This window comes from Tribolium madens, unplaced genomic scaffold (genome assembly GCF_015345945.1).
Source record: "Tribolium madens isolate multiple individuals breed KSU strain unplaced genomic scaffold, Tmad_KSU_1.1 Scaffold_96;HRSCAF=242;Tcas5.2_LG5, whole genome shotgun sequence".
NCBI classification, from domain to species: Eukaryota; Metazoa; Arthropoda; class Insecta; order Coleoptera; family Tenebrionidae; genus Tribolium; species Tribolium madens.
The window spans coordinates 4083803-4109554 of NW_025401068.1; the positions used below are offsets into that span (position 1 = coordinate 4083803).

At 31.0% G+C, this 25752-nt stretch overlaps 1 protein-coding gene across 5 annotated transcripts in view; it reads right to left on the bottom strand.

The window, feature by feature from the left end:
- Positions 1-25752, bottom strand: part of LOC123013004 (high affinity cGMP-specific 3',5'-cyclic phosphodiesterase 9A) — a 76241-nt gene that overhangs the window by 17655 nt on the left and 32834 nt on the right. The window contains exons 2-3 of one of the 5 annotated variants that reach the window (XM_044411280.1): positions 24730-24759; positions 13589-13780 (exon numbers count right to left, since the gene is read on the bottom strand). In XM_044411280.1, coding sequence (XP_044267215.1) covers positions 13589-13685 — 97 coding nt within the window. In that variant the 5' untranslated portion in view covers positions 13686-13780; positions 24730-24759. Of the gene's footprint in view, positions 1-13588; positions 13798-24729; positions 24760-25752 lie in introns of all 5 variants that reach the window. The other 4 variants (XM_044411282.1, XM_044411281.1, XM_044411283.1 and 1 more) reach the window with 4 other exon arrangements.

A 25752-nucleotide genomic window follows, 5' to 3' on the forward strand; every position in this document is an offset into this window, starting at 1 on the left:
AAAAACAGTTAAAAAAAATTATAAAATAATGATTTGTTTTTTCGTCAATGTTTAATTAATGCATAATTTTCTTCAAGAAATGGTTTGCTTGTTAAATTTTTCATTAAAAAAATTACATTTTCATTTAACTTGACCTTTGTCAATGCAAAATAAATGGCAACTTAATTCGAATTAGTTAAATTCTGATTTAAATTTTCATTTCGTTTTCTGTAAACCGGCTCCTAAAGGAATTTATCTTGAAACTACGTCAAGTTTGCAATCTGATAATTTACGACCCTGCCTGTTTGCGCTTAGAAGGGTCGGTTTATTGAGGCGTCATTTTCATTTTGTTCGACTGTACGTACCTACATTGAAAAAACTATAACTTTTGAAAAATGAAAACCTTAGCTCAATTTTGTAACATTGCTTTGAAAGAAAAAAGTAATTATTGTAGAATCATCAATATTTAACATTCAACATTAAAACATAAAAATAAAGTCAAATCGAAAAAAACTTGTCGAATTAACACATTTAGACCCTGATTGATGCCTTTGTTTTAACGAAATTTCTTAAAATGAGACTGATTCTCGTAGGAATTCTTTTAATAAAACAGAAAATACGAATTCATACATATTTTAGTCAAAATTTGCAATTTCTTACTTTGAACATTTTAATTTCTATAAACAATATTGTTATTAATAATAAACGTGTTATTAAGACCAGAGAGAACCAGATTTGCAAGAGGTTTCTTACTTTTTTACAACCTATAGCATTCTAACATATAAAAGTTTTTTGATCAGTAATAAGAAAAAGTTTAATTAAAAAGCTTTGTTTTGGACATGTTGTACAATTAGGAAATTTTAATGAAAGACATTGATGAGTTGATGACTTTATTTTAAAAAATTGCAGAGTTTGTGCCCTATCGTTAATTTAATTTATTTCTAATTGCAAGACAAGCAAGATGAAAGTTTTCACAAGATTTTTTTTCGAAAACTTTTAAATAGATTAGTTGGACATTTTTCCGAAGGTTTAATAAACCGTACCCGACCAGTGAATCAAGATTAGTGGATTACGGCGGAAATATTTCCTTGGCAATATTGCGCGAAATTCGCCGTCTTTAAGATAAACCACGAAATAAATAAAGCCTCCATTCTTTGTACATATTGTGAAAAAAATAATTGCCAAAAGTCAGGTATCCAAATTCCCTCGGGTATAATTAAGCGAAGTCATGTAAATTCCTTTGTAAACGTAAATGAGATGTGAATGCAAAGTGGGAGGTGTCGGGGTCTCGTGATTTATAGGTAAACTTGGGCTGATGATTTTACTCGTGATAGTCTTAAGTGTCGATAAATTAGGGAGACAGCTTTGGAATTCTGATAGCAGCAAACGGCAATTTGAAGGTAAGACCACGAGGACGTCTGTAATGGATTAAGCGACTAAACGTCCCTTAACAATTGGGACATTATTTAGAGACGGGATTAAGTGGCGGCGTTGACAATATCGTCGTTCCGGTCAATCGATAGCTGAGGAAAGTTCGACGGTCAACCAGATAATTAAGGGATGAAAGTCCTCGAACGGCATAATAGCCCCAAAGACATTACACACACCCCCATTGTATGTACCATATACTAGGTGTATGCAATATAGACGGGCCTAATTAAATAGTCAACTTTGTGATGGTGTGATAATACGCCGCTAACTGGATTAGCACTAACGCCGTCACCATCATCAACATCCATCCCAGGTTTTATACACGACGACAGCCATCAATTTTGTATTAACCACTTTATTAAGTTTCGTTATTATTCGTCGAAAGTTTAATTCGACCAGAAGGGTTGTGAAAGAAACCAGAACGATACGCACATAACAGAAACTGTCAATTCCAATAAACAAACCCATTTTTTACAATTTTCATCTCGATGTGTTATTCAAAATAGAAGAGGCCAATTTTGTTCTAACAATTGTGTTTGTTTTCAATTCACGGAAATAAAAACAAATCAAAATGTTGAGATAAGCGATAGGAAAACTTGGCTTCAGTCGACATTTGCAACATATCGAACACCCGAATTGATTCTAGATTTTCATGATAGAGACACGAAAATCTGATTGTGATTTTTGTAAATAAAAGCTTGACTAATGAGTGCAATGTAAATATTTCATTATTTCATGGTTTATGAACTTACAAGCACTTTTTCAAATCTTTTAACCGTTCAAACGTTATTCACTGTTTACATCAAGTTGCTAATGAAAGCTTCTTCACATACATTCATTGATACAAAACAATGTTTTATTTTTAACCGAATTTTTTCGACTTGGAAACGCGCATAACAAAAATTTGAACTTGAAGGTGAGACAAGACATACGTCGAATCATAATAATACTTATTTATGTATCAATAGAATAAACAACTATTTATTTTAAAACCGAATGTCGGTAATGCCAGAGGCAACCGAAGGAAGCCGAGGGCTTTTGCAATATTTACTATTTATTTGCATTATTTATTCCAGAGATGCATACAAACAAACATAAAGAAATGATAAATTTGTCAAATAATTTGTCGAAATATTCAGTTCAGTTCAGTTTGTTTATGACAAGAAAACACTCAAAAGATTCAATTCATTCAGTTCCAGCTTATTTTAATAGCAAAAATCGATATTTCATTTATTTTATTCCCGAGGGAACAAAATACCAGATTATTAGTCAAAAATGTTGTTAGGAGGAAATAAATATTACTCTTATAATTTACTTCATCATTACTTAAATTCACCTACATAGGTAATTTAAAACACTTTGTTTTTAAACCTAAAGATTATTTTTGAATTTTATTCCTATAACCGAAAGAATCACAACAGTCAAAGATGTTTGAAACAAAGTACTGACATTTTTTTTACATTAAAAAAGTGATAGTTTGCAATACCATACAATTTACCTAATTAAATTTTTCATTATTTTAATTTTGAAACATTTAAACAGACTTATTTGTTATTGAGAATTTATTAAGAGTATTTAAATTATGTGTATAGTATACATAAATTTTAAGGGTCAGTAGGTGATTAATAAACTCGGCAGTAGGGCACTCGTGCGATGTTCATGTTAATCATTAAACCCAATAATTAAAAGATAATTTTGTAAGTATTATTTATTTAAATTCATACTATAATAATGGCAACTACTCTTGCCTGTAATAATACAAGGCATTATTTCTAAATTGAAACATTTTTTTGAAAAATAGTGCTATGCTAATAAAGGAGAAAGCTCAAGGTGGAGAATATATTGCGCCACTTTTTGTTTTCTTTTCTACCAAACTCTTGCCTAAATTTCAATAATTTGTCTTAACTGTCAAAATATTTATTTGAAACTCCTTTGTATTCAATTTTTTATTTTTCAACTTTACCACAAACATTTTATTTATGAATTTACTTTTTACCTGAACCATAAATCTGGATGCTTTTGTTTGAAACTTTGACAGTGATGCGATAAAAAGGTAATGCAATATAGAGAGCTTTAGAATAGAAAACATGCAGTTCGATACATATTATACAAACTCGGAAACTTTTGTAAAGTTTTGAAAACACTGGAGATTATTTATGATGATTTCACTGACAATTTTTTTCATATACTAAAAATCCCATAAGGATTTGTCACTATGACAGCGACAAAAGTTTGCCCTATCTATTAGGTACAGCGACAAAACGGAACCTAACTTTACACCTTATTACACCTTATTTGTTAATTTAGTGATTTACGTATTCATTAAATTGTCTTACCGAATTACATTTTTTTTTACGAAGAAAACTTGACATTTTTATTTCGAGTTTTGTTTACCTTAACTGCTTCAGAAGCAGTTTTTTTTTCCGTAAATTGCCAGAAAACAAAATTCTCATTAAAATGTCAAGTTTACTTGAAAAAAAAACTCTCCTGTAATTATAAGTGAAAATAAATCGGCATTTCAGGAGAAATAGTGAAAGAAATGAGAGAAAATCGAGCGATTTCTTAAGTTTAAAAAAACGAATTGCATTTTTGGTTTGAATTTCGGAATAAAAAAATCATCAAAGTTATTAGACCACCCTTGGCGACTTCCGGTCTCTCAAGGAGCGAGAATTCCGATAATAACTATCCTAAACAGACGCCAGTATCTGGGGAAAAACTGTAGCTTCCCCGTGGGGAGAGCATCGCCAATAAGCCCTGCAGACTTCGGTTCAAGCCTCTACAAATCACGAACAATGCTCTCTTGAACACTCAAAGCGATACATTTCATTTCAGCCCATTTTCTCATCATTTATCTGAAAGTTGTACAATACGATCACCTCGGGCTTAGCTTTGCGCGATGCGGTATCGGAAAAGTAAGATCGGAAATGGAAGGAAAATAAAGTGGAGTAAAAGTAAGAAGCAGATGAGACGGGACAGAATGGCACTCGAGCGAAAAATCCTTCGGGACTACGAATCGATATATGTATGTAAGGAGTGTGCGATCCTGACGCACGAAAATCTTCCAAAACTGTAGTGGACCGAAAAAAGGATCAATTGTTCTGCGTGAGTTTTCATTGTCCTTGAAGTCAGGATGTCTAGCGACGTGGGACTGCCAGGACTTGACGTATATTGGTAAGAAATTCCCGGTAACGTAAAAATTTCAAGTTTCATTTAATTGCGTTTTACTCTGATTAAAATTGAATATTTCCTAAATTTATACATATACATTGTGTCAATTTTAAACTTGCAATCGACAATTTCTCTCAACTGAAAAAAAGTTATTAATAATCACTCAAAACCGTTTTGGTGGTTCCTAGGGGGAATTAAAATGGCATGATAAGTGACACACCTCCACTCACCCTCGAATATAATAAAAAAATGAAAATTTAACGTCTTCGTTTTTGAATAATTGGAAAAATGACTTTACCAAATAGGCTGTTGTATGACATTTTTTAAAAGCGCTTGTAATAAGCTTTCCAACGATGTATCGCAAGTAGCGTCGTGCTACTTAAAATTTTCAACTTAAGGTGGCTGTGGCTTGAAGGGTGGGTGGAGGAGCGCCACTTACCATGCCATTTTGATTCCCCCTAAAAAAATTTTTTTTCACTTTTTATAATTTGAAAAACGCAATTAGAAATTTTTAGACACAAGTTCGAACTTACTTATAAAACATGACGTAACTTTTGCCACAAGAGTAACTTTCCTTGTAATTTCCGTACATTACATGTCGTAAATTTGTTGGTAACATATTGGTTATATTTTCCTCCTAGCTATACCTACAAACTAATTAATAATTTAAGATCAAAAGTTGTAAGACATAGCAGAAACTTTATTATAATTTGTAATCGATACTAAAATAATATGTCTACCGAACGTTACTAAAGGTAAATTTATTTTTATCTTAAAATAAAAAGACAAAAACCCTTTTTTTGCAAACTTTATTGTATTTACTCGATTGTAAAGTCATACCATGTATTAACAAATTTTTATTTCAAACTAGTCTAACATTACCTAACTTTTAAAATGATACTTGCCGTTTTAAGTTTAATTTAATGGAGAATTTTCTGAAATATGTCATGAATTTAATGAAAATGTTTCAGCTGAATGTATTTTCATCCAGTAAAATACGAAAAACTGGTAGCCTTTGGTTGATGGAAATTCCCTTCGAAATAAGTGTTGCAACATAAACCTTTAGATATTGAAAATCGTAAATTACAATTTGATTTTAATCTCACCTTGTCGGATATGATGAAAATCCAAAGTCTAGTCGTTAAAAATGTATACAAGACGTGGCCTTTATAAGGGTATTAATTGGCAGACGTAATTAAACGGAGTTCTAATTTCTGAAAAGTTATTGAGATGCTATTATTAATTTCAGGAGTGAACAAAAGATTAAGATTGTTTTCCCCCTTTAGGAATTTTCCTCCTTCACGTTTCAGCTTTGAAAACGTTTTCATGTTTGGCGGCTATATGCAAATAGAGTACCTGCGAAAAGGCTTCAGCATTAACGTTTTCTCTCCATCAGTTCGCATTCTCAAATTAATGTGAATAAGTAAATGAATATTCAAACGAACTCATTTTTCACTTCTCTTCTACATTATGCTTCGGTTAACGCATTAAACGTTTTTGTCGTTTGAAATTATTGGTTTTCATTTAGCTCGAGTTTCATAAACGATAAAATTTCTTTTATTTATGAAGACCTAAATGAGCTTCCCACTTCCAACAGTTTCATTATGTCCCCAAGACTGTATAAATATTGAATAATTACTACTTCAAAATTTTTATTAAACCAATCAAGAAAGTTTGATGCTTCAAATTCTTTGCTCCTGATTTTGAGCAAAACCGCAGGCGAATACTAGTCACAAGATAAATAAGTCATAATAACTAATTAATTAAACCCTGTGTCAATAACCAATTTATGACAGGAGACGGTTCCCATAGGCATATTCGAAGAAGTCTTTGTATCTTGTATTTCACCCTACAAAGGCGGTTACTGCACAACTACTGACATCAATTTCGCAACACGTAAAGGAGTTAAGTATATGGGTAGTAATTAATATGACTTCTATGTTAACAGCTTCGTGTAATTGAAGCATGTAGAGAATTGTACACGTGTATAAGCAACAAGTATTGATTTTTTAAACACTCAAAAGATCTTTGTATTTCTGAGGAAATCCTGCGATTTATGACAAAACTGAAATAAGTGAACAAGAAAAATACCACACGCGAGTATGTAGATTCACAAACGACAAAATCTTATAGAAATAAACGGGAAGTAATAAAAAAAAAAAATAGACAACTTATTCGTATTTTATACCAAAGTGTCTCATCTATAAACCAGACTCAGATTTATAAGACCATAGGCAATAGAATAAATAGTGTGACACTACAGGCTGTCCCACCTAAGACTTTCTACTATTTGCTAACGGATTTTGGATTCTAACGAAATTTAAAATGTAGAATATTTAGTAAGTAGAGATTAGTTTCGCATAACTTAAACAACTCTAATCTTTAAAATGTAATTTTAACATGTCTTTTAAAAATGCTATGTTACTTAAAATTTATATTACATTGTTAATCACCAATAAAAAATGCCATAAGTAAAAATCTGTCCTTGAAAGAGGTCCCGCTTACAAGAAAAAAGAATAAAATTATATAAAAAGGGGCTGAAGATGCAAAAACATTGGCGGTTAAAAAAATAGAAGACATTATCGAATATGAATCACCCCTGACTATCAGGCAAAAATGACGTTGATATTATACTTTTTTTGTTTCTCTAACATCAAAAAGTTAAGAAACGTAATTTACGAACTGCATTTATTGGACTAACAAGTTCAGTACCTATAACAAAAGTTGCTAAAATTCTTTCAAAAACTAGGACAAAATTTTAACAACCTAATCATCATTTTTTTAATGCAGTGAAACTCCTCTATAGCGAAAAATCGGCTATAAGGAGTAAATCGTCTGGTCCCTTGCCGTTTTGTATAATAATACTGTATATAAAATTGACATCTATAGCGAGTATTTTTCTGGAATTGAGGTGGATATAGCAAAACTTTTATTTTGTCTAAGATCGGTAATAGCGAAAAATTCTAAGAAATTTCGGGAGCAGATCGGTTATAACGAGAATTCCTAAAAGAAATAAAAATCATGCGAGTCTACATTACGTATTGTGTACTAGATTTTTTTTGTAAATGTTGTTTTTACCTGTTAATGGTCTTATTTTTCTCAGTTTCTCAGTTTTGAACAACTTTTCAATCAATATGTCATCCTCGAAAAGAAAATCATTTTCTATCAAAGAAAAAATATCAATAATAAAAAAAAATCGAAAGTGGTCAAAAACAAAGTGTAATCTGCCAAGACAAAAATTTCTATATTGTTCTATATTTCTATATATAAAAGTTCTATATTGGCAAAAATTTTAAAGAACAAAGACAAGAGCCTTGTACAATTGGAAACTGCAACTGATAAGATAAAATGCTTCATTACAGAAAACAAACAAAAATTATAGTTTTTTTTTTAAATATTGTTTTAAACTTCTTTAATATTCGTATTTAATAAATAATTTACATAGTACATGTGTAAAAACTTTTATTATCCATGACTGTTTATAGCGAAAATCGGTTATAACGAACAAATACGTTGGACCCTTAAGTTCGTGTTATAGAGGGGTTCTACTGTAGTAGATCCGCTTAATTCTAAGTAATTATCTTGAGATAATTTTATTAATACTAATTGAGTCTCTACTTTTAAGTTGCCTACATTTTGAATTTCCTAAAAACTCGTTAGCAAATAACAGAGAAAATCTTACGTGGGACATATTGTATATGCAGTAAAACATATAAAAAAGTACAGAAAGGTCACGATCGCTGAATGACAGTCAGTAATCAGTCTAGTCAGTAATTTACCAATCACTTTTAGTATTTATTGTAAGAGTTTCGATCATTAGTTGAAATTTACTACTAAAAAATTAACCTCTTCTTAAAGGTTAAACACCAAAAATAAAGAATTTATTGACCTTTCACGCAGTACATAGTGAAATGGCGGATTCCCTAAATATGTAATTAGGAAAATTTTAATTTTTTATCAAATTTGAAAATCCGCATCGCTGAATTTCACCTCCAGATGATACTTCACTTCTAGCTGATGTTGAAGGTAGTATCAGCGGTTGTTGTAATTAATCACTTCTGAAGTCAGCTAATGAAATAATCAGATTACCCGATTACCGATAGAATTCGTGCTGATAAACGATGATTAATTAATTTCTAATTTGGAACACCGATGAAAAATATTCCTGTACGAAAGATTGTCAAAATCTACACAAAAATTTCTTTTTGATGAAATTTGAATAATGAGTCAAGTCAATTTTGAAGTTGATGAAAACATGATAAAAATAGCGAAATTAAAATATGAAAATAAAATCCGAGGTACAAAAGCGAGAAATAAACATGTCTGTGCACAAAGCTTCAACGTGTTAAAACCATCCAATTTACAATGTTTTGTTTTAGGAGCATAGCTTCGCAATTCTGTTCATTAATTTCCAGCCAGCTTTACATATATATGGCTTCGTATGGCAAAAATTACCCGCTTTTTGCTAACCTCCTGTTGTTAATCACAAAATTATTGACGTTTCATTCTAACCCTGATCCCCACATCAATGTGTGAGTAAGGACGATACATCGTCAAACGGCTTTTGAGCTTTGTCGTGACGGTCGAATGAACCCTTTCAGGGGGATTCTTGCTGTCTCCGCTCTGTGTTGAAGTATTTCGTCGAGATTTTGTGCAAGCTTTGGCCATTGTCGAGGTTACGGCAGATTTGAGCCGTCATTTAACACAGGATTGGGTTGCAAGACGACCAGCAGATTTTTTTCATTCAATAACTGAAACTTTGCAACTATCTTGACAGGATTCGATCAGCACAACCCTTTCAAGTTTCACGAGCTAATCCTTAGATGGGTGTTACTCTAACAAGAGTTCAAAGTTTAGGGCTAGAAAGAGAGCAAGAGGTTGAAATAATACAGTGCTTCTACAAGAAATTGCACGTCGAACTTTTCATTTCCGGAGTGATATATTCCAAGAGCATCGGTCAAGGCTGACACACGACGTAATAACCCTATTTTTAGGAACTTATTCTGTGCTACATATAGTAGACAGGTAATGATATTGCGAGGGCATTGTGATTCTTCATCAAAAAATAAATTGGGGCTGTATTGAATATGGCTACTTCGAGAGATATTTAGGTTTTTTCCCCGGTTTTTGCCCTGTTTCGTTTAATTTATCTCGTTGAAGCAACAACCTTTCAAGAGTAATGTGGTAGAAAATCAATCAAAGAGAAAAATTCCTCACGAAAATTTTAACTTTGATAATTAACGCAATTGAATTTTGCAACTACTATGTAATAAAATTGCTCTCTGTACAAATCACACCACATTTTAGAATTGTAATCGATTTAATTTCTAAACTAAAATGATTTAGGACATTTAAACTTTATTGTTTCATCTGATGCATCTATCTTTTTGGACTATAAAACGGTTTTATGAACGACATAATTAATCCTGAAACGGCATTAAGTTTTATTTTTGCAACAGTGATTTGATCTTGACATTTAGAAAAAATCAATAAGGATAAAATTGCTTTCAATCACAAATTTATTTTTATTTATTATGGAAGAAATGACAAAATTTTTGTAAGAATATACCTTAAATGTTTTTAATATCGACCCAAGCTTCATTGTAGACGTACTCGTATAACCCAAAATTTAATTAATCTCTACAAGCATCTACACTCAGAATCTGTCCTTCATCATCTTAGTCCCACTTTCTAAACCAATTGTGATATAAATAATAAAGCTCTTGAGTAGCCCGTCTTTTACAGTTTGGTGAGAACGTCACTTTAAAGGGTTATTATCACTACCATTAAATTAGGCTTTATTATTATTATTATTTTATTACATATAATACCTATATAATCCCTACAAATTCTGTAAAAATTTAAGAAATTGACTGCTGTTAGACATCGATATAATAATACTAATTTGTATGAGACAGCGTGAGATAGAAAATAACCGATTACTCTCTGTGCTATGTCGGATATTATAAAAACAATATCCATTTAAAAAATACTAAAGTTTTACAATTCTTGAAAATTTCATAATTTCAAGTTTTTATTTTCATGAGAACACTTAGGTATTAACGTATTTGTATATCATTAGGTGTTATCTAACTTTCAGAATGTTCAATCATAAATGAAATAAATTCATACTTGACGACAATACAGTCTGCGTTATACATTTCCTACGAAAATCAGCACCAACTGGCAGTGACAACTTGCTAGAGCTCACCAGATGTTTCTTATAACACCATCTCGCTCGGTCATGCTCTTCTCCAAGTCGCTCGATTAAATAAAAAATGGCAAATATACAATCGTTCTGCCTCGACATCACTATACTAGTCTGCCAACAATCACCCTATTGAAATTCTGATGAGTTCGTTCGGATAATTTATTCGATAATCTTGGCCTTTCAGCACGTGTCAACATTTTCCGAAGTCCCTGGATTTTACCAACATGATGTGCTAATTTTGATCGAATTAAAACAAACTGCAACAAAATCTCGCACCAGTTGACAGGCTTATTTATATTCATTCAAAGTACTTGCATAAAGCCTCGCCTAAGCTTTGTTTTAATTGACAAGCAATCGTTATTTCGCTGAAACCGTAACAACCATTTGAATATAGGTATACGTTACTCAAATCATAATAACATGGCATGTCCAAAGGGTAGACTTCATGTTATTATTATCTCGTAGTGGTATACATAGTGATAATTTAATTTATTTCCAAAATTATAGTAAGTGTAAGTATAGGTCTCGTAAAATTAACGCTACCGGTAATTAAGGGTTTAAACTGGAATTAGCCAATGGCTAAATAATACATATTTTCAAATCAATACGTAATGGGAAACTGTATATATTTTATATTATCTCGATGAAATAGGGGATGCTACGAATAACTAAGAGATTTTAGTTTATTTCCCGGATGGTGCACAAACATATTGAATTTGAAACGAATAAGGATACGATTTTACTTACATTTCAACCCCCTATTCAATATTCTTGCTGCATACAACCACACAACATTTCTAATAGTAGGACCGAATAACTCGTAATTTCAATTTCTTTGAGTTATCGTTAATATGATTTTTCTACTAAATAATAATTCCAATTCCTCTTGTTCTTGTTCGAACATTGGAAGAACTTTAAGGAGAAAGTCATTATAAAAATCTTCATAACTTTCATTCTATATCAATCCTTGTGTTTTAGTCAAATCCAATCGAAGATTTTTGCAGGATGTTTTAATTAAGTTTTTACATAATATTTTTCTTCAGCCAAAAGTTATTTAAGAGAGGTAACAAGAGAAGCGGAATCTTATTAAATATTATTAAAAAAATGTCATAATTTTACTTCTAAGATTATGATTTCGATAAATTTTTAAACTAACATCAACAGTTTTGAAATTTAATGCAACAAATATTAATACATGAAATATTTAGATCACTTATTTACACATGAATATCACAAAAATTAATTCAAGATTACAATTAAGAACAAATATGCATATTAGGAAGGTAGTATTTATAATAAACTAACTGGTCTTGATTTTTTAAATATACATAATTCTAAAAATATTACAAATACATAGAGTACAGAAAAATGGGAAAATATTATAATAAATAAATATAATAATAAATTCAACTTAAAGGCTGTTTTTTAAAGAAAATTACCAAGTCTAAATATTAGTAAGAAAACTGTTAGCACCTTATCTCCATAACCACAATTTTGTTTTTGTTTTTCTCTCTAAAATTTTTGTTAAAAAATCTATAGTTCTAATGTTGAAATGTTGTCAAAATTTTAACTCTTATGAACTTTGTATTTAATTTTGCTCAAAAAAGCGTGTAGTGCTACTGATGTAAATAATCTTAAGGGTAAAAATTTTAATGAAAATAAATATACCAAGTGAATAAAAAGTATGGAATGAAACGTTTTTTGCTTAACTATTTATTTTTTGGAAAAAATAATTTATGAATGATAAAGTAGTATAAAAATGTGAGGTTTTAAGAAGAATAAAATTTTTCGGAATTTTCTTTTGATTTCAAGTTACAAAATTTTTTAATTTTTTTAAATGGCAACCCACTAGAAAAACCATTTTTCTCCTGGAGGTTATGATCTAAGGATTACAACTATCAACTTTATTTTAAATTTTTTGAAAAAAAAAATTTTACATTGCAATTTTGATAAATAAAATCGCATAACTCAAAAACAAAACAAAAATTCGTTCTCAAAATACGATCAGATTTTTTATAGTAGATACTTTAATTTATATTAATTATTACTTAAAAAAAATGCTTTGTTCTATACTTTAAATTCATATGTGGTATATAGAAAAAGTGTGGTATACCTATAGAAAAAAATATTCTGTAGAGATGCACTTGCAATGATGCAAGTATCAAAACTACCACTTTTTAAACCCCCTCCTCGATTGCTGGACACCCATATTTAAATACTTACGTTCTCACTTATGATTGTTTTGGGTTTTCGTTTTTTAAAATAGTATCTTTATTATTTTAACTAAAATTTAAAAAAATTAAATACTTTAGACAAAAAGTCTAATTACTAAGGATCAAAATTGCTTTGGTAAAATCGCACAACAATAAAATCAAAGGATTGTAAAAGTGAGTGTTTACGAGTTTTGTCTATCATAAAATACCTAAATTGGTTAAAGTCCCTACTTGATGACTTTTCCTGCGACCTCGTCCTCCCGTTTTCATTAATCAAACTTTCCGTTTATGAGGATAATTTCCTGAAATAACCGAATATAAAAGGCCTAAAAAAGAAGATTAAAACCTGCAAGCTAAAGATGAATCGAAGATTTTTTTTTGGTCCCTGCTGAATAATAAATGAGCCGCGCGTGTTGCTCAGCAGGAAAATCTTGTAAAAGCCGCATTGAATCTGGTAAACAGAACGCTTGAAAGGGCGTGTTCTTTGTAAATTACACACGTATTAATAATAACAATGTTGAGAAATTGCCGATGCCGGAGGCTTCGAAACTTTCTAATTATAACAGCGAAAATGGCTTTTCGTTACCTTTAATCTGTTCCGCGGGCGAGTCGGAGCGGAAAAGCGCTGCCTCGTGGCGCTGCCCCACGCTGAAATACACCTGCACCGTCGTGGGGAGGTCCATGAGCGACTCGGCCACCGGCTCATCGCTTAAGCGGCCCCCACGTCGCTCTTCCCCAGCTTCTGGTCAGCCGCAGAATGGCCGCGGGCATGACGGCGCTGCTGAAACAAAGCCACTATGAATCTTTCACACGTCCATTGGCTTAAACAACTAAGCACTAATAAGCGGAGCAAATGCTCGACCAAAGATGGAGGGCAGTTTGTGGGCTTTAGCAAGTTTCAAAAGCTCAAATACCATTTCGCAGAATTACTAAGAGAGAACTGATTTCTGTAGTCACGTACACACTAAATTTTAATTTTCACAAATATCTTATAAGACTAAATTTTAGATTTTATTGCTTGGGCTTCAAGTAGTGCATATTTCAAGAACTTACCAGTGGAAGTGGACAACTGGTTTGGAGCTTGAAATTAAACATTTGTAATTTGTAAGGCAGATTTAAACACTTAAAAAACAAATCTGAAACAGGTAAAATCAAATTATTAATTTTGATAATACTTAATCACAAATGCTCTTCATAAACACTATTATCCGTTTTCATATGCAGTTCTAATGCAGCTATTTCCCTCAGGAAAACACTTCCGAAACATTACAGCAAACAAAATTCAATTACAGCTCTTTTAAATTTATAACTAAAAGTTTAAACAATATGCACAAAAAGTTTTTCCAGTTTATGTGTTGAATATCAAAAGAGTCTCGCATTTTACTTGCCTTGGAAAATTATATCAAAGATCGATTTCAGCTTTCCAAGAAGTCCAACTTGTTCAAATTAAAATTCTCGTACTTAAATAAACATATGCAAGTTAGATTGGGTCGATATTGATCTCACTGTAATTTTCTTCATAGAAAATTACAACGTTAAATTTAATTAGAAAAGAAATAATAATGAACTTTAACTTCCTTTAAATACTATAATTACTCCAAAACTCATTTGAGCTTTCATTTAATGTGCACGTAAAGTTGATTATTTTGTGAGTTCATTAAAACAAAATGACGAAGAAATATTGCGGCTTTACTCAAGTAAAATTTATTTAGTGTTTTTCTTCACTGCTTAACATTAATTAGTTATAGCCACTTCTATATGTTGAAAAGTTCTTGGAAAACGATAAAACAAGGTAGGTACGTATCCACCTTATTAGCAATAAAAATGCTGTATTTTCTGACAATTTATAATGTTAAAAATACCACAAAATTTAACTCCTGTTGGTAATTAATTAATAGAATTAAATATTGTGGTTTCAACTAACATATTTGTCTGATTTTGTCAAAACATATTGTTCTCTAATAAATTAGTCAACTTATAAAGCATGGAAAATGAAATGAATAATATTTAAAGTAATAAAAATTATGGTATTGTTAAAATAAATAAACATGAACATCAAGTTTGCAAATGTAATAACAATTTACTAAAAGCAACATATGAATACATTGTAATGCAGAACAAAAGTAAACAACCCTAATATTGGGAAAGGCCCGAGGGTTGAAATAAAATAACCTTTTCCTCGTTATTTTAGGCAACCGACAGGGATTTGAATAATCCCAAAATTTTCTCAAAACTCGTTTATGTGTTTAGTGCAGTGGCGCAGCTAGAGATAGAGTTTAGGGGGTTTACCTATGTAAAAAATTTCAGGGACGTCATCTCAAAAAAGACGATATTGCACAGTATGTCAGTGATAGTAAAAATGCAGCATAAAATGTTTCTAAAAACAGTGCCACCAAGGGCATTTTGTGTACACAACTGAAAACAGTTGCACAAAATGCTCATTGTGACACCGAAATAGAAAAAAGCTCTTATGTTTTTTCATGTGTTTTCCCTTACTTATGCTTTGTTCACTTATTTAATCTTATGCTTTTTCTTTTTCTTATTATGCTTTGCGTTCTTATTTGCTCGTATGCGCTCTCTCTCTCTTATTATATTTATTATTTTTAAACATGTGCACACGTTTTAAAGTTCGCGCCAATAGTCTTCATGTTTTAATTCAATATATTCATACAGACGACTTACACAAAAAAATTTAAATAGTATATTAAAGAACAAGTTTTATAAGGGTTGAGTTGGCGCACGAATCCCAAGTTAGAAAACGAGCCGTAGGCGAGTTTTCTATGGGATGAGTGCGCCAATGCCATTATAAAACGAGTATTTTATGCTATTTTTTCTAATTTGCGCCCCCTTTTTTCTTATTTTAATTAAAAAATTTATATATTTGTCGCCTAGAGAATTTTTGTGTTAGTTGGTATCGGTTGGTAACACTCGGCGCCCACGGGTTTTTTGAGTCATTTCTGCCGTCTGTTATTAAAAATAAAATTTACAAATTATTAATTATTAGTGTTACGACACAATAATAATAAATAAAATATGAGAAACAGAATTTAGTTTGCATTCCGCCCGAAATTCGCCAAATTGCCGAAGCAACAACGCAAAATTTGTTACGTGACAAGTCAGAAGCGGCATCCAAAAACTAAATAACCCTAAATTCATTAAAGTACAGTGTGCTTTTATAGATAGCCCTAAACGACTCCTACTGGAGACGTTAATAAACGTATTATAAACGCAAATTAGAAAAAAAATATTTTTTACATTTTCACAACGTTTCTGTACTTTTATAAATCTCTCGACATCCAAGAGCGCAATAATTTTGACGTTTTTAATTTTTTCGATTTTACCCGGAGCGGTTTATTATTAATAATTTCGGAATTATTGATGCTAGTCCTTTTTGTTTGATACCATTGAAAAGCAAATTTAATTTTTATCACAGAGAAAAAATATTATTCTCCTACGTTAAATAGTTATCGAGAAAATTGCTGATAAAGTAAAAAATATTCAAAATATTAAATCAACTATAACTTCTAAACGATCAAGAATTTCAGTTTTTTCACCGCCAATCGATTTCTCAGAACATCTTACATGTGTAGCATACAAACATTATATTTGAGGTACAATTTTGTCGAAATTTTTAAAATAAAAAAAGAATAAGTTGTAAACCTTCTGAAGTTACAAAATTCGATTCACCTACCTAAACCCCCTTCTCGCTGCGCCACTGGTTTAGTGTTTACTTGAAATTGCATCAGCAAGATTTGCATATTTAGTAATAAAACTAAAGCTTAAAATCATGCTTGTATACAAAGACAATTCACCATATTGTTCAACAAAAAAAATCTTTTTTTCTGATTTTTCTTTTAATTATACAAAATCATAAACAGCATTTCAAACATCATACCTAAATAGAAATTTAGCTTAGCCTTCACGTAATTTCAATACACACGTGTTTATTCATTATTTGGTATGAATTTCAATGACATTAATACGAATTTATTAACTCCAACAATAATATTTTATGGGAAACATTGTGTTTAATTAGCAAAAATTCAATTTAAGCACCAACAAAACAAGACAAATCTTATTAAATCCCTAATCCGTATTGTTGGAAATAATTGTTTTAATCAAACTAAACTTAAAGTTATAATAAATAATTAAGCAAATTCAATTGCTGTTTCAGTCCTTTCCAATTAGCCTATATTGCAACTGCACTGTATCTCTTACAAATCTGGTACAACAATATAACAATGAACAGCCATTAATAGTTATTATCATTATAATTACAACTACTACCCTGCTCTAATAACATTAAGTTTTATTAAATCAGTAAACACAAATCTCTCTGTTCGAAAAACGTCAGATTTATCTAATCAGTCCTTGTCCACACTGATTTCATCTTTTCATGTTTATTGAAAAAGTCACTGCGATTATGCTAATGGATGCAATGAAATATGTCATCCATCAGATGATTGCATATGACCGGCGTGTTTATTCTGTAAATGGAGTTAGTCAACTGATCCAAACTTGCAAAATATAGAAAGCAGGTGGTGGAGTCAGAGACACCCCCATACGCAAGCTCTGCATATTTATTAGGAAGTATATGTGAAGCATACCAATTACGACCCTGCAAAACGCAATTCCCCTATAAACAGCTTTTGGCATATTCGCGTAAAAATTTATAAAGCATTTCCATAAATCTAATTTGAATTATTTCCGGAACACAATATTTTCCCAGACGAAGATCTGGACGGACGGTGAGAAAAAAGACACTTTACACAATCTCCCTTCACAAGGAGATTCGAATAAACTTGATTTATGTTCCGGGAATTTACATATGGGCTCAACACGATATTTTTCAAAAAGGATCAAAATCGCTTTTTACCACCTCACCGATTTATGGCCTGCCGAAAATTACTAAGTCTGTAAGAGATTTTCTCAACTTCAGTTACGGTTTTTTTCCAAATTCACCGGAAGTTTTTTCAATGCTATTCTAAGCCAGACTTTAAAAAAGTGCTTTCAATAATGTAAAGATTCCGAAAAGTAGGGATTTTCTTTCAAAGCACTTACGAAAATAAACGGAAAATTTTCTTCAATTATTTTCTATATTATTATTCTAGATTTATAATAACAGACCAGTAAATTATGAAGAGTTCTTGAACAACCAATGAATCAACTCCAAACTGCGTTGAATTTTTATTAACTCGTAACATTCCTAACTCATAATTTCGACATTTCAAAGAAATTCAAACCAGTCAAATAAAAAATTAACTGTTTCATCTGCTCGAAAAAACATTTAAAATAAAATGTTTAATATGTATGAAATTGAAAAAAGTAATGCTCTTGTATTGATTAAAACCCGAAAGAAGGGCTGTGTGTATTCAACGTTCTTGATGTTGTGATAATTTCCTCTAAAACATGTAGACATTTCGTCGTTCTATACAACTCTTCCTTTGAACGTTTACAAATTTCACTAACGAATCACTTTACGGTACTCGGCTTTGAAAGCGAGAAAAGGCAATTTGAGCTGTATGTCCCAATCAGAAAACTTAAGAGGTTCAATGTAAAGGGGTTTCAATAATTAATTTTGTGGTAGATTGAGAATTAATGTAAACACAGTACCTACTATTGATATTATTTGTATTATAATTACACTAACTCAAAATAGCAATTCCAATACGAATTCTGCTTTAAGAGTATTTAAAAATTCAGTTTCCTCTGTAAAGAAGATACTTCCCGTGATAAGAAATCGCTTCAGAGCATGTTGAAAATCCAGGAATTTTTCTGAGGAATTTCCAGCTATTGCATTCCTCGAGAAAAGAGCGTTTCCAACTGATCTATCAATCAGCAAAAAAGACTTTTCTTTGTTTGAAAACACAGACTAAAATCGCGAAAATAAGATTATGATTTATTAAAACACAATATTCAAAACCATGAAACTCTGTGAGGAGCTCAAATTTCCGACAAATTTAATCGTTCTGTAAAAAGAAATTTATGAATATCATTCGGAACTTTATGTCTCCCTTGTCATCCTTAATTTGACCAACACTAAATCAATACTTGTGGTTTTCGACAGGATTTATGAATTTTTGCACTCGAGAGAATCGAAAACACTAAATAATTCGACCATTGTAAACCACTGCCTCAATAAAATTCGCAGTGGTGCAAATTTTGATAATTTTTTAATTCAATACAAGTGTTAAATTTTCAAGCCAACATAGACCAATCTAAAAATAAATCGAAACTTAGTGTGAAAATTCTGAAATTTAATTTAAGCAATGGAAAATTTAAGCTGCATACAGTGATCACAAATGCATTCTGCTTGCTGATTAGATTCATTATTTGCGGCGAAGTTATCGATTTGATTGCATCATTTTCGAGAACATCATTTAGTTACACATCTACTGAGTGGTACTTTTAACCAATCTCTGATAGATTATGACGTAGTAATTGATATCTAATGCTCAATAACCACATTTTTGCAGATGCTATAAGAGATCAGAGCAGTTATGCCATAATTATTAATTATAATTTACACACAAAAAAACATTCACCTTCTGAATTTTTTTTTTGTTAATTTTTACTTACGACTCACGAATTGGATACCTACGTGAAACTAAAATTTCAACTCACGTAAAAAAATTCAACAGCAAATTCTACAACTTGTGCTTGTTAAAATTCGATAAAAAAAACTGTACGATCTTCTTTTCATCCCTTTTCCTGCATTTATTATACAAACATGTACGCAGTGAACATTATTATTTGAGTGTTTATCATATGATACAAAAATTATATTTTTTTATAGGAACACAGGAAGGTCTCTGCTATTAATAAACTATGGTCCTAAAATTCTGGGATCTTTTAAGATGTTTTTTATTTATAACTAATGGTGTTTAAACAGATTGTTGCTCGAAGTAAAATTAACTTGTTTATGTGATGGCAGTTTAGTTGTTTCAATCGGGTTTTTGAAAATATATTTGGGCGAATGACTTGAACAACAAACAATTTAAATTTAAAAATTTTAATTTTTAAATTTTGTACCTAAAATAGATCACTCTCCCAAAAATGTACCTTAGGTTCGATTAACTGAAGAGTTTTTGGTCAATATTGAATAGAAAATTGTACAAGAAATGGGAAGCCGTCGAATTTTTTTAAAGCTTAGAGAAATCGATCCTGTTCTTGTCCAGAGGTGAATGAAGCAAATCAGAAGAAAATTAAGGGCTATTGTAGATAATAGCCTATTATAATAAATAATTGGATATGGATTATTTATTGATGTTTATATTATCCAATCATGGTTACATTTAGTTTTATAAAACAGTTTTGAAAAAATTATTAACATCTAAAAAAAAATCAGCATATTAGGACCAACCCGGTTAATTAGAACAATAAAATACTTGTCATGCCTGACTGCTTGAGGAAAACACAATAAAAAGTCGAAAGATCGCGACAAATTTAAACAAGTATTCTAATGTTGCACAATCAAATCTTTCAATAACTTCAAGGACGTAGAAAAATGTAAAGTTAGGACGATATATTAAATAACACATGTGCAAAATTAGAGAACTTAATTAGACACGTTTCCTCATTGTTTAATTAGTAAATTGAAGTTTATTGATTACCCATTTAAATCATTATGGGGCAAGTAACGAAATTTGATTTGATTATTATTATTAGAACATTGTTAATAATCAAATAAATTTACTGGATTTTGTAAAAAAAAATCTACTTCCGCTTGTAAATATTGCTACCGTTACTCATTTGCTTGGTTTTATATATAAACATAATTTTGTCCGGGAAAAGTTGCGATTTGTATTTAATCAAATAACACTGAAACTGAAGTACTCCTAAATAATTTCAACCTACTTGAACATTTGCTCTCAAGTAATAATTTACAAGTTCGTCGATCACTAATTAATTTAGATTGAAGTACTGTCAACTTTTCAGGTCGATTAAAAACGAAATTTAACGGAATATAGGTAAAAATTATTGTTATTTGAAACAGCTTAAAGTAATTTAATTTCTCTTACGCCATTCTTGAGTAATTAATGTTCATAGAAGCGGATAAGCACTTTTAGTTTATTTACGTGGAATTTTCTGATCCTTATCAAATTAAACTGAAATTAAATTTAATTAAAGAGTAATTCAGGGCGAAAATCACGTTTTAAATTTTAAATTTGGCCAAAGAAACCATCGTTAAGCTTAATACAATGATTATCTATCTAAATAAAAAACTTCCAACACCTAATTCCGCTGCAGGCAGAGACCCTTGTAAATATTCATTAAGCACAACTAATCAAAATGACAATAATGAATGTGCAAAGTTTGAGGCAAGATTTCCTAATTTTCTCGAGATTTTTTCTGAAAGTTTTCTAGTTTTCCAGACCGAAATAAAAACTACCCAACGAGAATCGTGTGATTTATGGCGATAAATAGTAAAATTTTTCGCATTTCATATTTATGAAACTATTTCTTTCAAATTATTTATTTCGCCCAAGTTAAATTTAACGAAAAGCTAAAGATATTCGTGGAAAAACAACGGAATCTACCGACACCTACAGAATTTTATTTAATTCCACTCCAAATCATTTTTATTTTTATATGATAAAACTCCACGTCTGTTGTTATACTTACTTAGTGTATTATTGATCAAAAGGTATTACGTATTAATACAACCATATTTGTGAGATGCGCTGTGCTGTATAAAGTAGGGTAAATATGTTTTGAGTAAATTAGTGTCTTCTCCAGTTAACTGCGTTACAATGAAATATGTACTCAGTGATGTCAAAAGAAAACATTTTGCAATTAATGTAGCTTCCGGCGCTTACACTACAGTAGAACAAGAAGTTTATACAGATTTATGATCGCAAAATTCTTAGACTCACTAAAGCCAAATAGAATATAAAATGAGTTACATCAAAAGGTGTAATTTTTATTCGGAATAAGAGGGAATCATTGATTGATTATTACATTATTTTTATATTTGTAAATTTATATAATAAAAGTTGTACATAGTTTTTTAGTTTTTAGTTTTTATTTTTTTTGTATATGCTCCCATTTGAGTCCCCAAAATAAGTCTTTTTCGGACTCATTAAAATAGTATGCAAAATAGTTATTTTGTTACTAGTACCCATGGCATGGTAATTAAAATTCGAAGCTAACTATTTTCGAAGAATTTTTGCTCTGATGACATTAATCATAAATAATAAGAAGTGTGAAGGTGTTTTTGGGAGTATTAACAAAAAAATGTTTTTTGTAACATGTAGGTACATCTGCTATTTGCCTCGTTAGCAACGATTCGGCCGCGAAAACTGTATTCAAATACAGTCTAAAGAAATGAGGATTTTCCTAAATTACAGTAGTTTTTTCTAGGAAAATTATACTAAAAATTTTAGTTCAACTAAATAAAGCACACACAGAAAAACAACTTAAGTTCTGAGAACTTATTAGATAAAATAAATAATTACACTTTCAAATAATATTAAAATTATAATTGTTTCCCAAAAAATAACTTTCTAACCTTAATTACCAGGCAGTCATCGATCACGATATAGTCGCTCATAGCTTGATGGACATGGAGTTCAATTAGATACCACTAAGAAAGAAATTAGTGAACACATTAATCATTTGTGACAATAAATGCTACTTCTGGGCTTTTAAGAATTGATTGCTTAATCCAGAAAACGTCTAACCCCTTCAGTGTCAATTTTTTTAATAAGTGAAGAAATCATTCCAATCAGGTCAAAACTCACCCGTCCGTTCTTTATTTTTAACGCCTAGGATGTAAGATACCGTTGGGAAATTAGATCAATGCATTTTATTTCCTTTTCGTTTTTTGTTATCTTTTGCCCACCCCAAACGTCAGTGCGTATTTACAATGCTGTGTTAACAATTTAGGAAGTTAAAACACGATCAGGGAACAACCATGTTTACGTACTCTTCCGGTAATAAATTGAAATCAAATCAATTTTTCAAGTGTTCAAAATACCCAAAATCAATCAAGATTATCACAGATTTTGCAATTATTAGAAATCGGTCAAATATGGATCCCTGGATTCAATTACGCGAAACTGAAATTGATTAAGGCTAAACATATAAGCCTTGGACCCTTCCAATTCAATTATCACGAGGTGATTTTGGGATTATTTAACAGTTTAATAAGGAGCAACATTCTAACAAGCTGAAAAATATCGTCACAGTAACACGACTCCTTACTAAATAAATTTAGAAATTCTCTTATTTAGAGAGCCATAAACCGCACATAACATTTTCAATAACAGCCCTCCATGGCGACGATATTCTTTTTTACTGCTTGACAAATAACATGTAATGAAACGACTTTTCTCGCGTTATTATTATATAGGATATAAACTGTCTAAATGCCACCATTATTATCGCGCTGCCAAATTACATTTATCATGTTTCGAGAAAATTGTCTTGATCACCAAAGATAGTTTATCGATAATCATTTTCTAGTTTGGACCCCCAGAATTGTTCCCAATTATTAAAGCGCTAAAATTACACGGCTTAGGATCCCATAAATTAGCGCCAAATAAGTTAAACGCTTTTTCCTAAAACCCTAACAAAAGGTAAATTTTTCCACCCTAATTTCAAGAAGAAAAGTGGCCAATAATCTCCCATGGAGATAAAAATTTTACTTCCCTCATCTGTCGAAATTTGAATATAATAGTAGATTACATATCGAGGTGGAAGGTGCTTCATTACCAAGGCTAAAATTGATGATTAAGGGGCGAAGCGCCGCGGTAATCAATAGCCGAGGGACGATGAAGCAACGACCACCAAGGTTTGTAAACTATTTTATACACAATGATTCTCCATAAAAAAACAGAAAGCCAATAATAATGTATCAAGTTTTGAAAAACATGAAATGACAGTTCAGGTTGGGAAGTGATCACTTCCTTATCACTTGTCGGGTTGGGAAGTAGCCATTTCCCAACCTCAACTGCCATATTTCATATCAACTAATAAGGAAGTATTCCTAACCTGAACTGTGTATTTGATGATATATCATACTTCCCAACTTTTCGCATGCAAGGTAATTTGATTATTGCTTTAGATTGTGAATAAAAATATATGTAACCTTTCAGTTAGTTAAAAATTTTACCTCCCTCATAGAAACGGAAAAACATGCTGCTAGATTTAATAGCAAAACTGTAATATCAAGAAAAATTGTTAGTTTTAAAAATTTTTCTTGTCGGATCATCGGAAAAATTATATAATTACACTGTGGGAGAAAAAGATACACTTTCATCCCTTGTATTACAAATAATTATTAAGCATATTTAATGAAAACAAAACCATTCAAAAATAACTGACGCTAGGATTTTTCCAACACTTTTTAAAATTCTCTCTTGGCAGTTAACACTGGAATCGTCGGAAGAAATTGGTAAATTGCGTTTTTGCTCCCACCGCGGACCAAAGCCAATTCCCCACATTTTCCCGATCATCAGTTTTCCCACTTTATCAATAATTCGTCGCTTCGTTTCCCCATTTCCCGAATAATTATCACGCGAAAGTATCGAGATAATCCTCAAGGATTACTGAGAAAAATTAAAGCGGGATTAATTAGCCTGCTATGAATATTGTAATTGGAAGCAACCCTAGTTTCATTGCAACACAGAAATCTTTTCATCATACACAACTTTTTTCATTATGAATATGCAAGAGGACTAATAAAAGTAATCGTAACAAAAACACATCAATTTTCAAACTTACCCTCTCGGTGCTGTCATCCTATACTTCGATCTGAAATAGAAAACAATCCAATAAGATCTACAATGGCGATATTATTTCCAAGTTTTTAGGCAATTTCAGAGAATTGAAGCTCACTTTAGATAATAGCGATTTTGCCATCAAATCTAACGACACTCTTATAAAATCTGGAACACCGTTTTCTTGAAGATTGTAGTTTATGTCAATATAAAAGGGTATCGTGTATCGTTTCATTTATGCCACGTAAACGGTCCTTTTGCCAGATTTAACGCCATACAAAGAAACATAAATTTAATAAAATTCTCCCATCATCACTTAAGATTGACAAGAAGATTAGTAAATGATTTAGGAAGGATATCTCAAACTTGGATTATAAAATACCTGAAATATATGTAGAAATAGCTAATTTTTTTTGAAATGCAATAATATGTTAGATACAAAACATCACTCACTACTTATATTTACATTCATTTAAAATCTAGATAAAGATATCTAATCAGGGAGATCTCGACTTTTATCATTTTTTAGTCATAGAATTGAAATTCCCTCTTGCTATTTAATGTAAATTTTAATAAGCCGTTTGTTAGTTATACAAAAATGTAAAAACAAAAAAACAATTAATGTCTTACAAAGAACTAATTTGCAACTGAGACTGATTTAAAATTACTCAAAAGTTTGTTAATTAAAACTTGACATTCCCCAACCGGACACCTGATGCTGGAAGAAATAATTAGCAACTTCAGTATCTACATCTTTAAATAATTTGCGAAGAAAATAATTGCTTTGATTAAATAGAAGTGAAACAAAATCCGAGCACTCCGACAAGATTCTCACTATCGATTAATCTTCTCAAGACAGAAAATCCATTCGATAAAATGTTAACACGACTTTAAGTTAACCAAAAAGTAATCAGTGTTTGTTAAACCTGAAACGTGATGCCACTTCAGCAAGCTATTCTATCTCTAATAGAGCTTGTGAACTCAGCAATCCTCAAGAATCACACCACTAACGTAATTAAATAAAGAT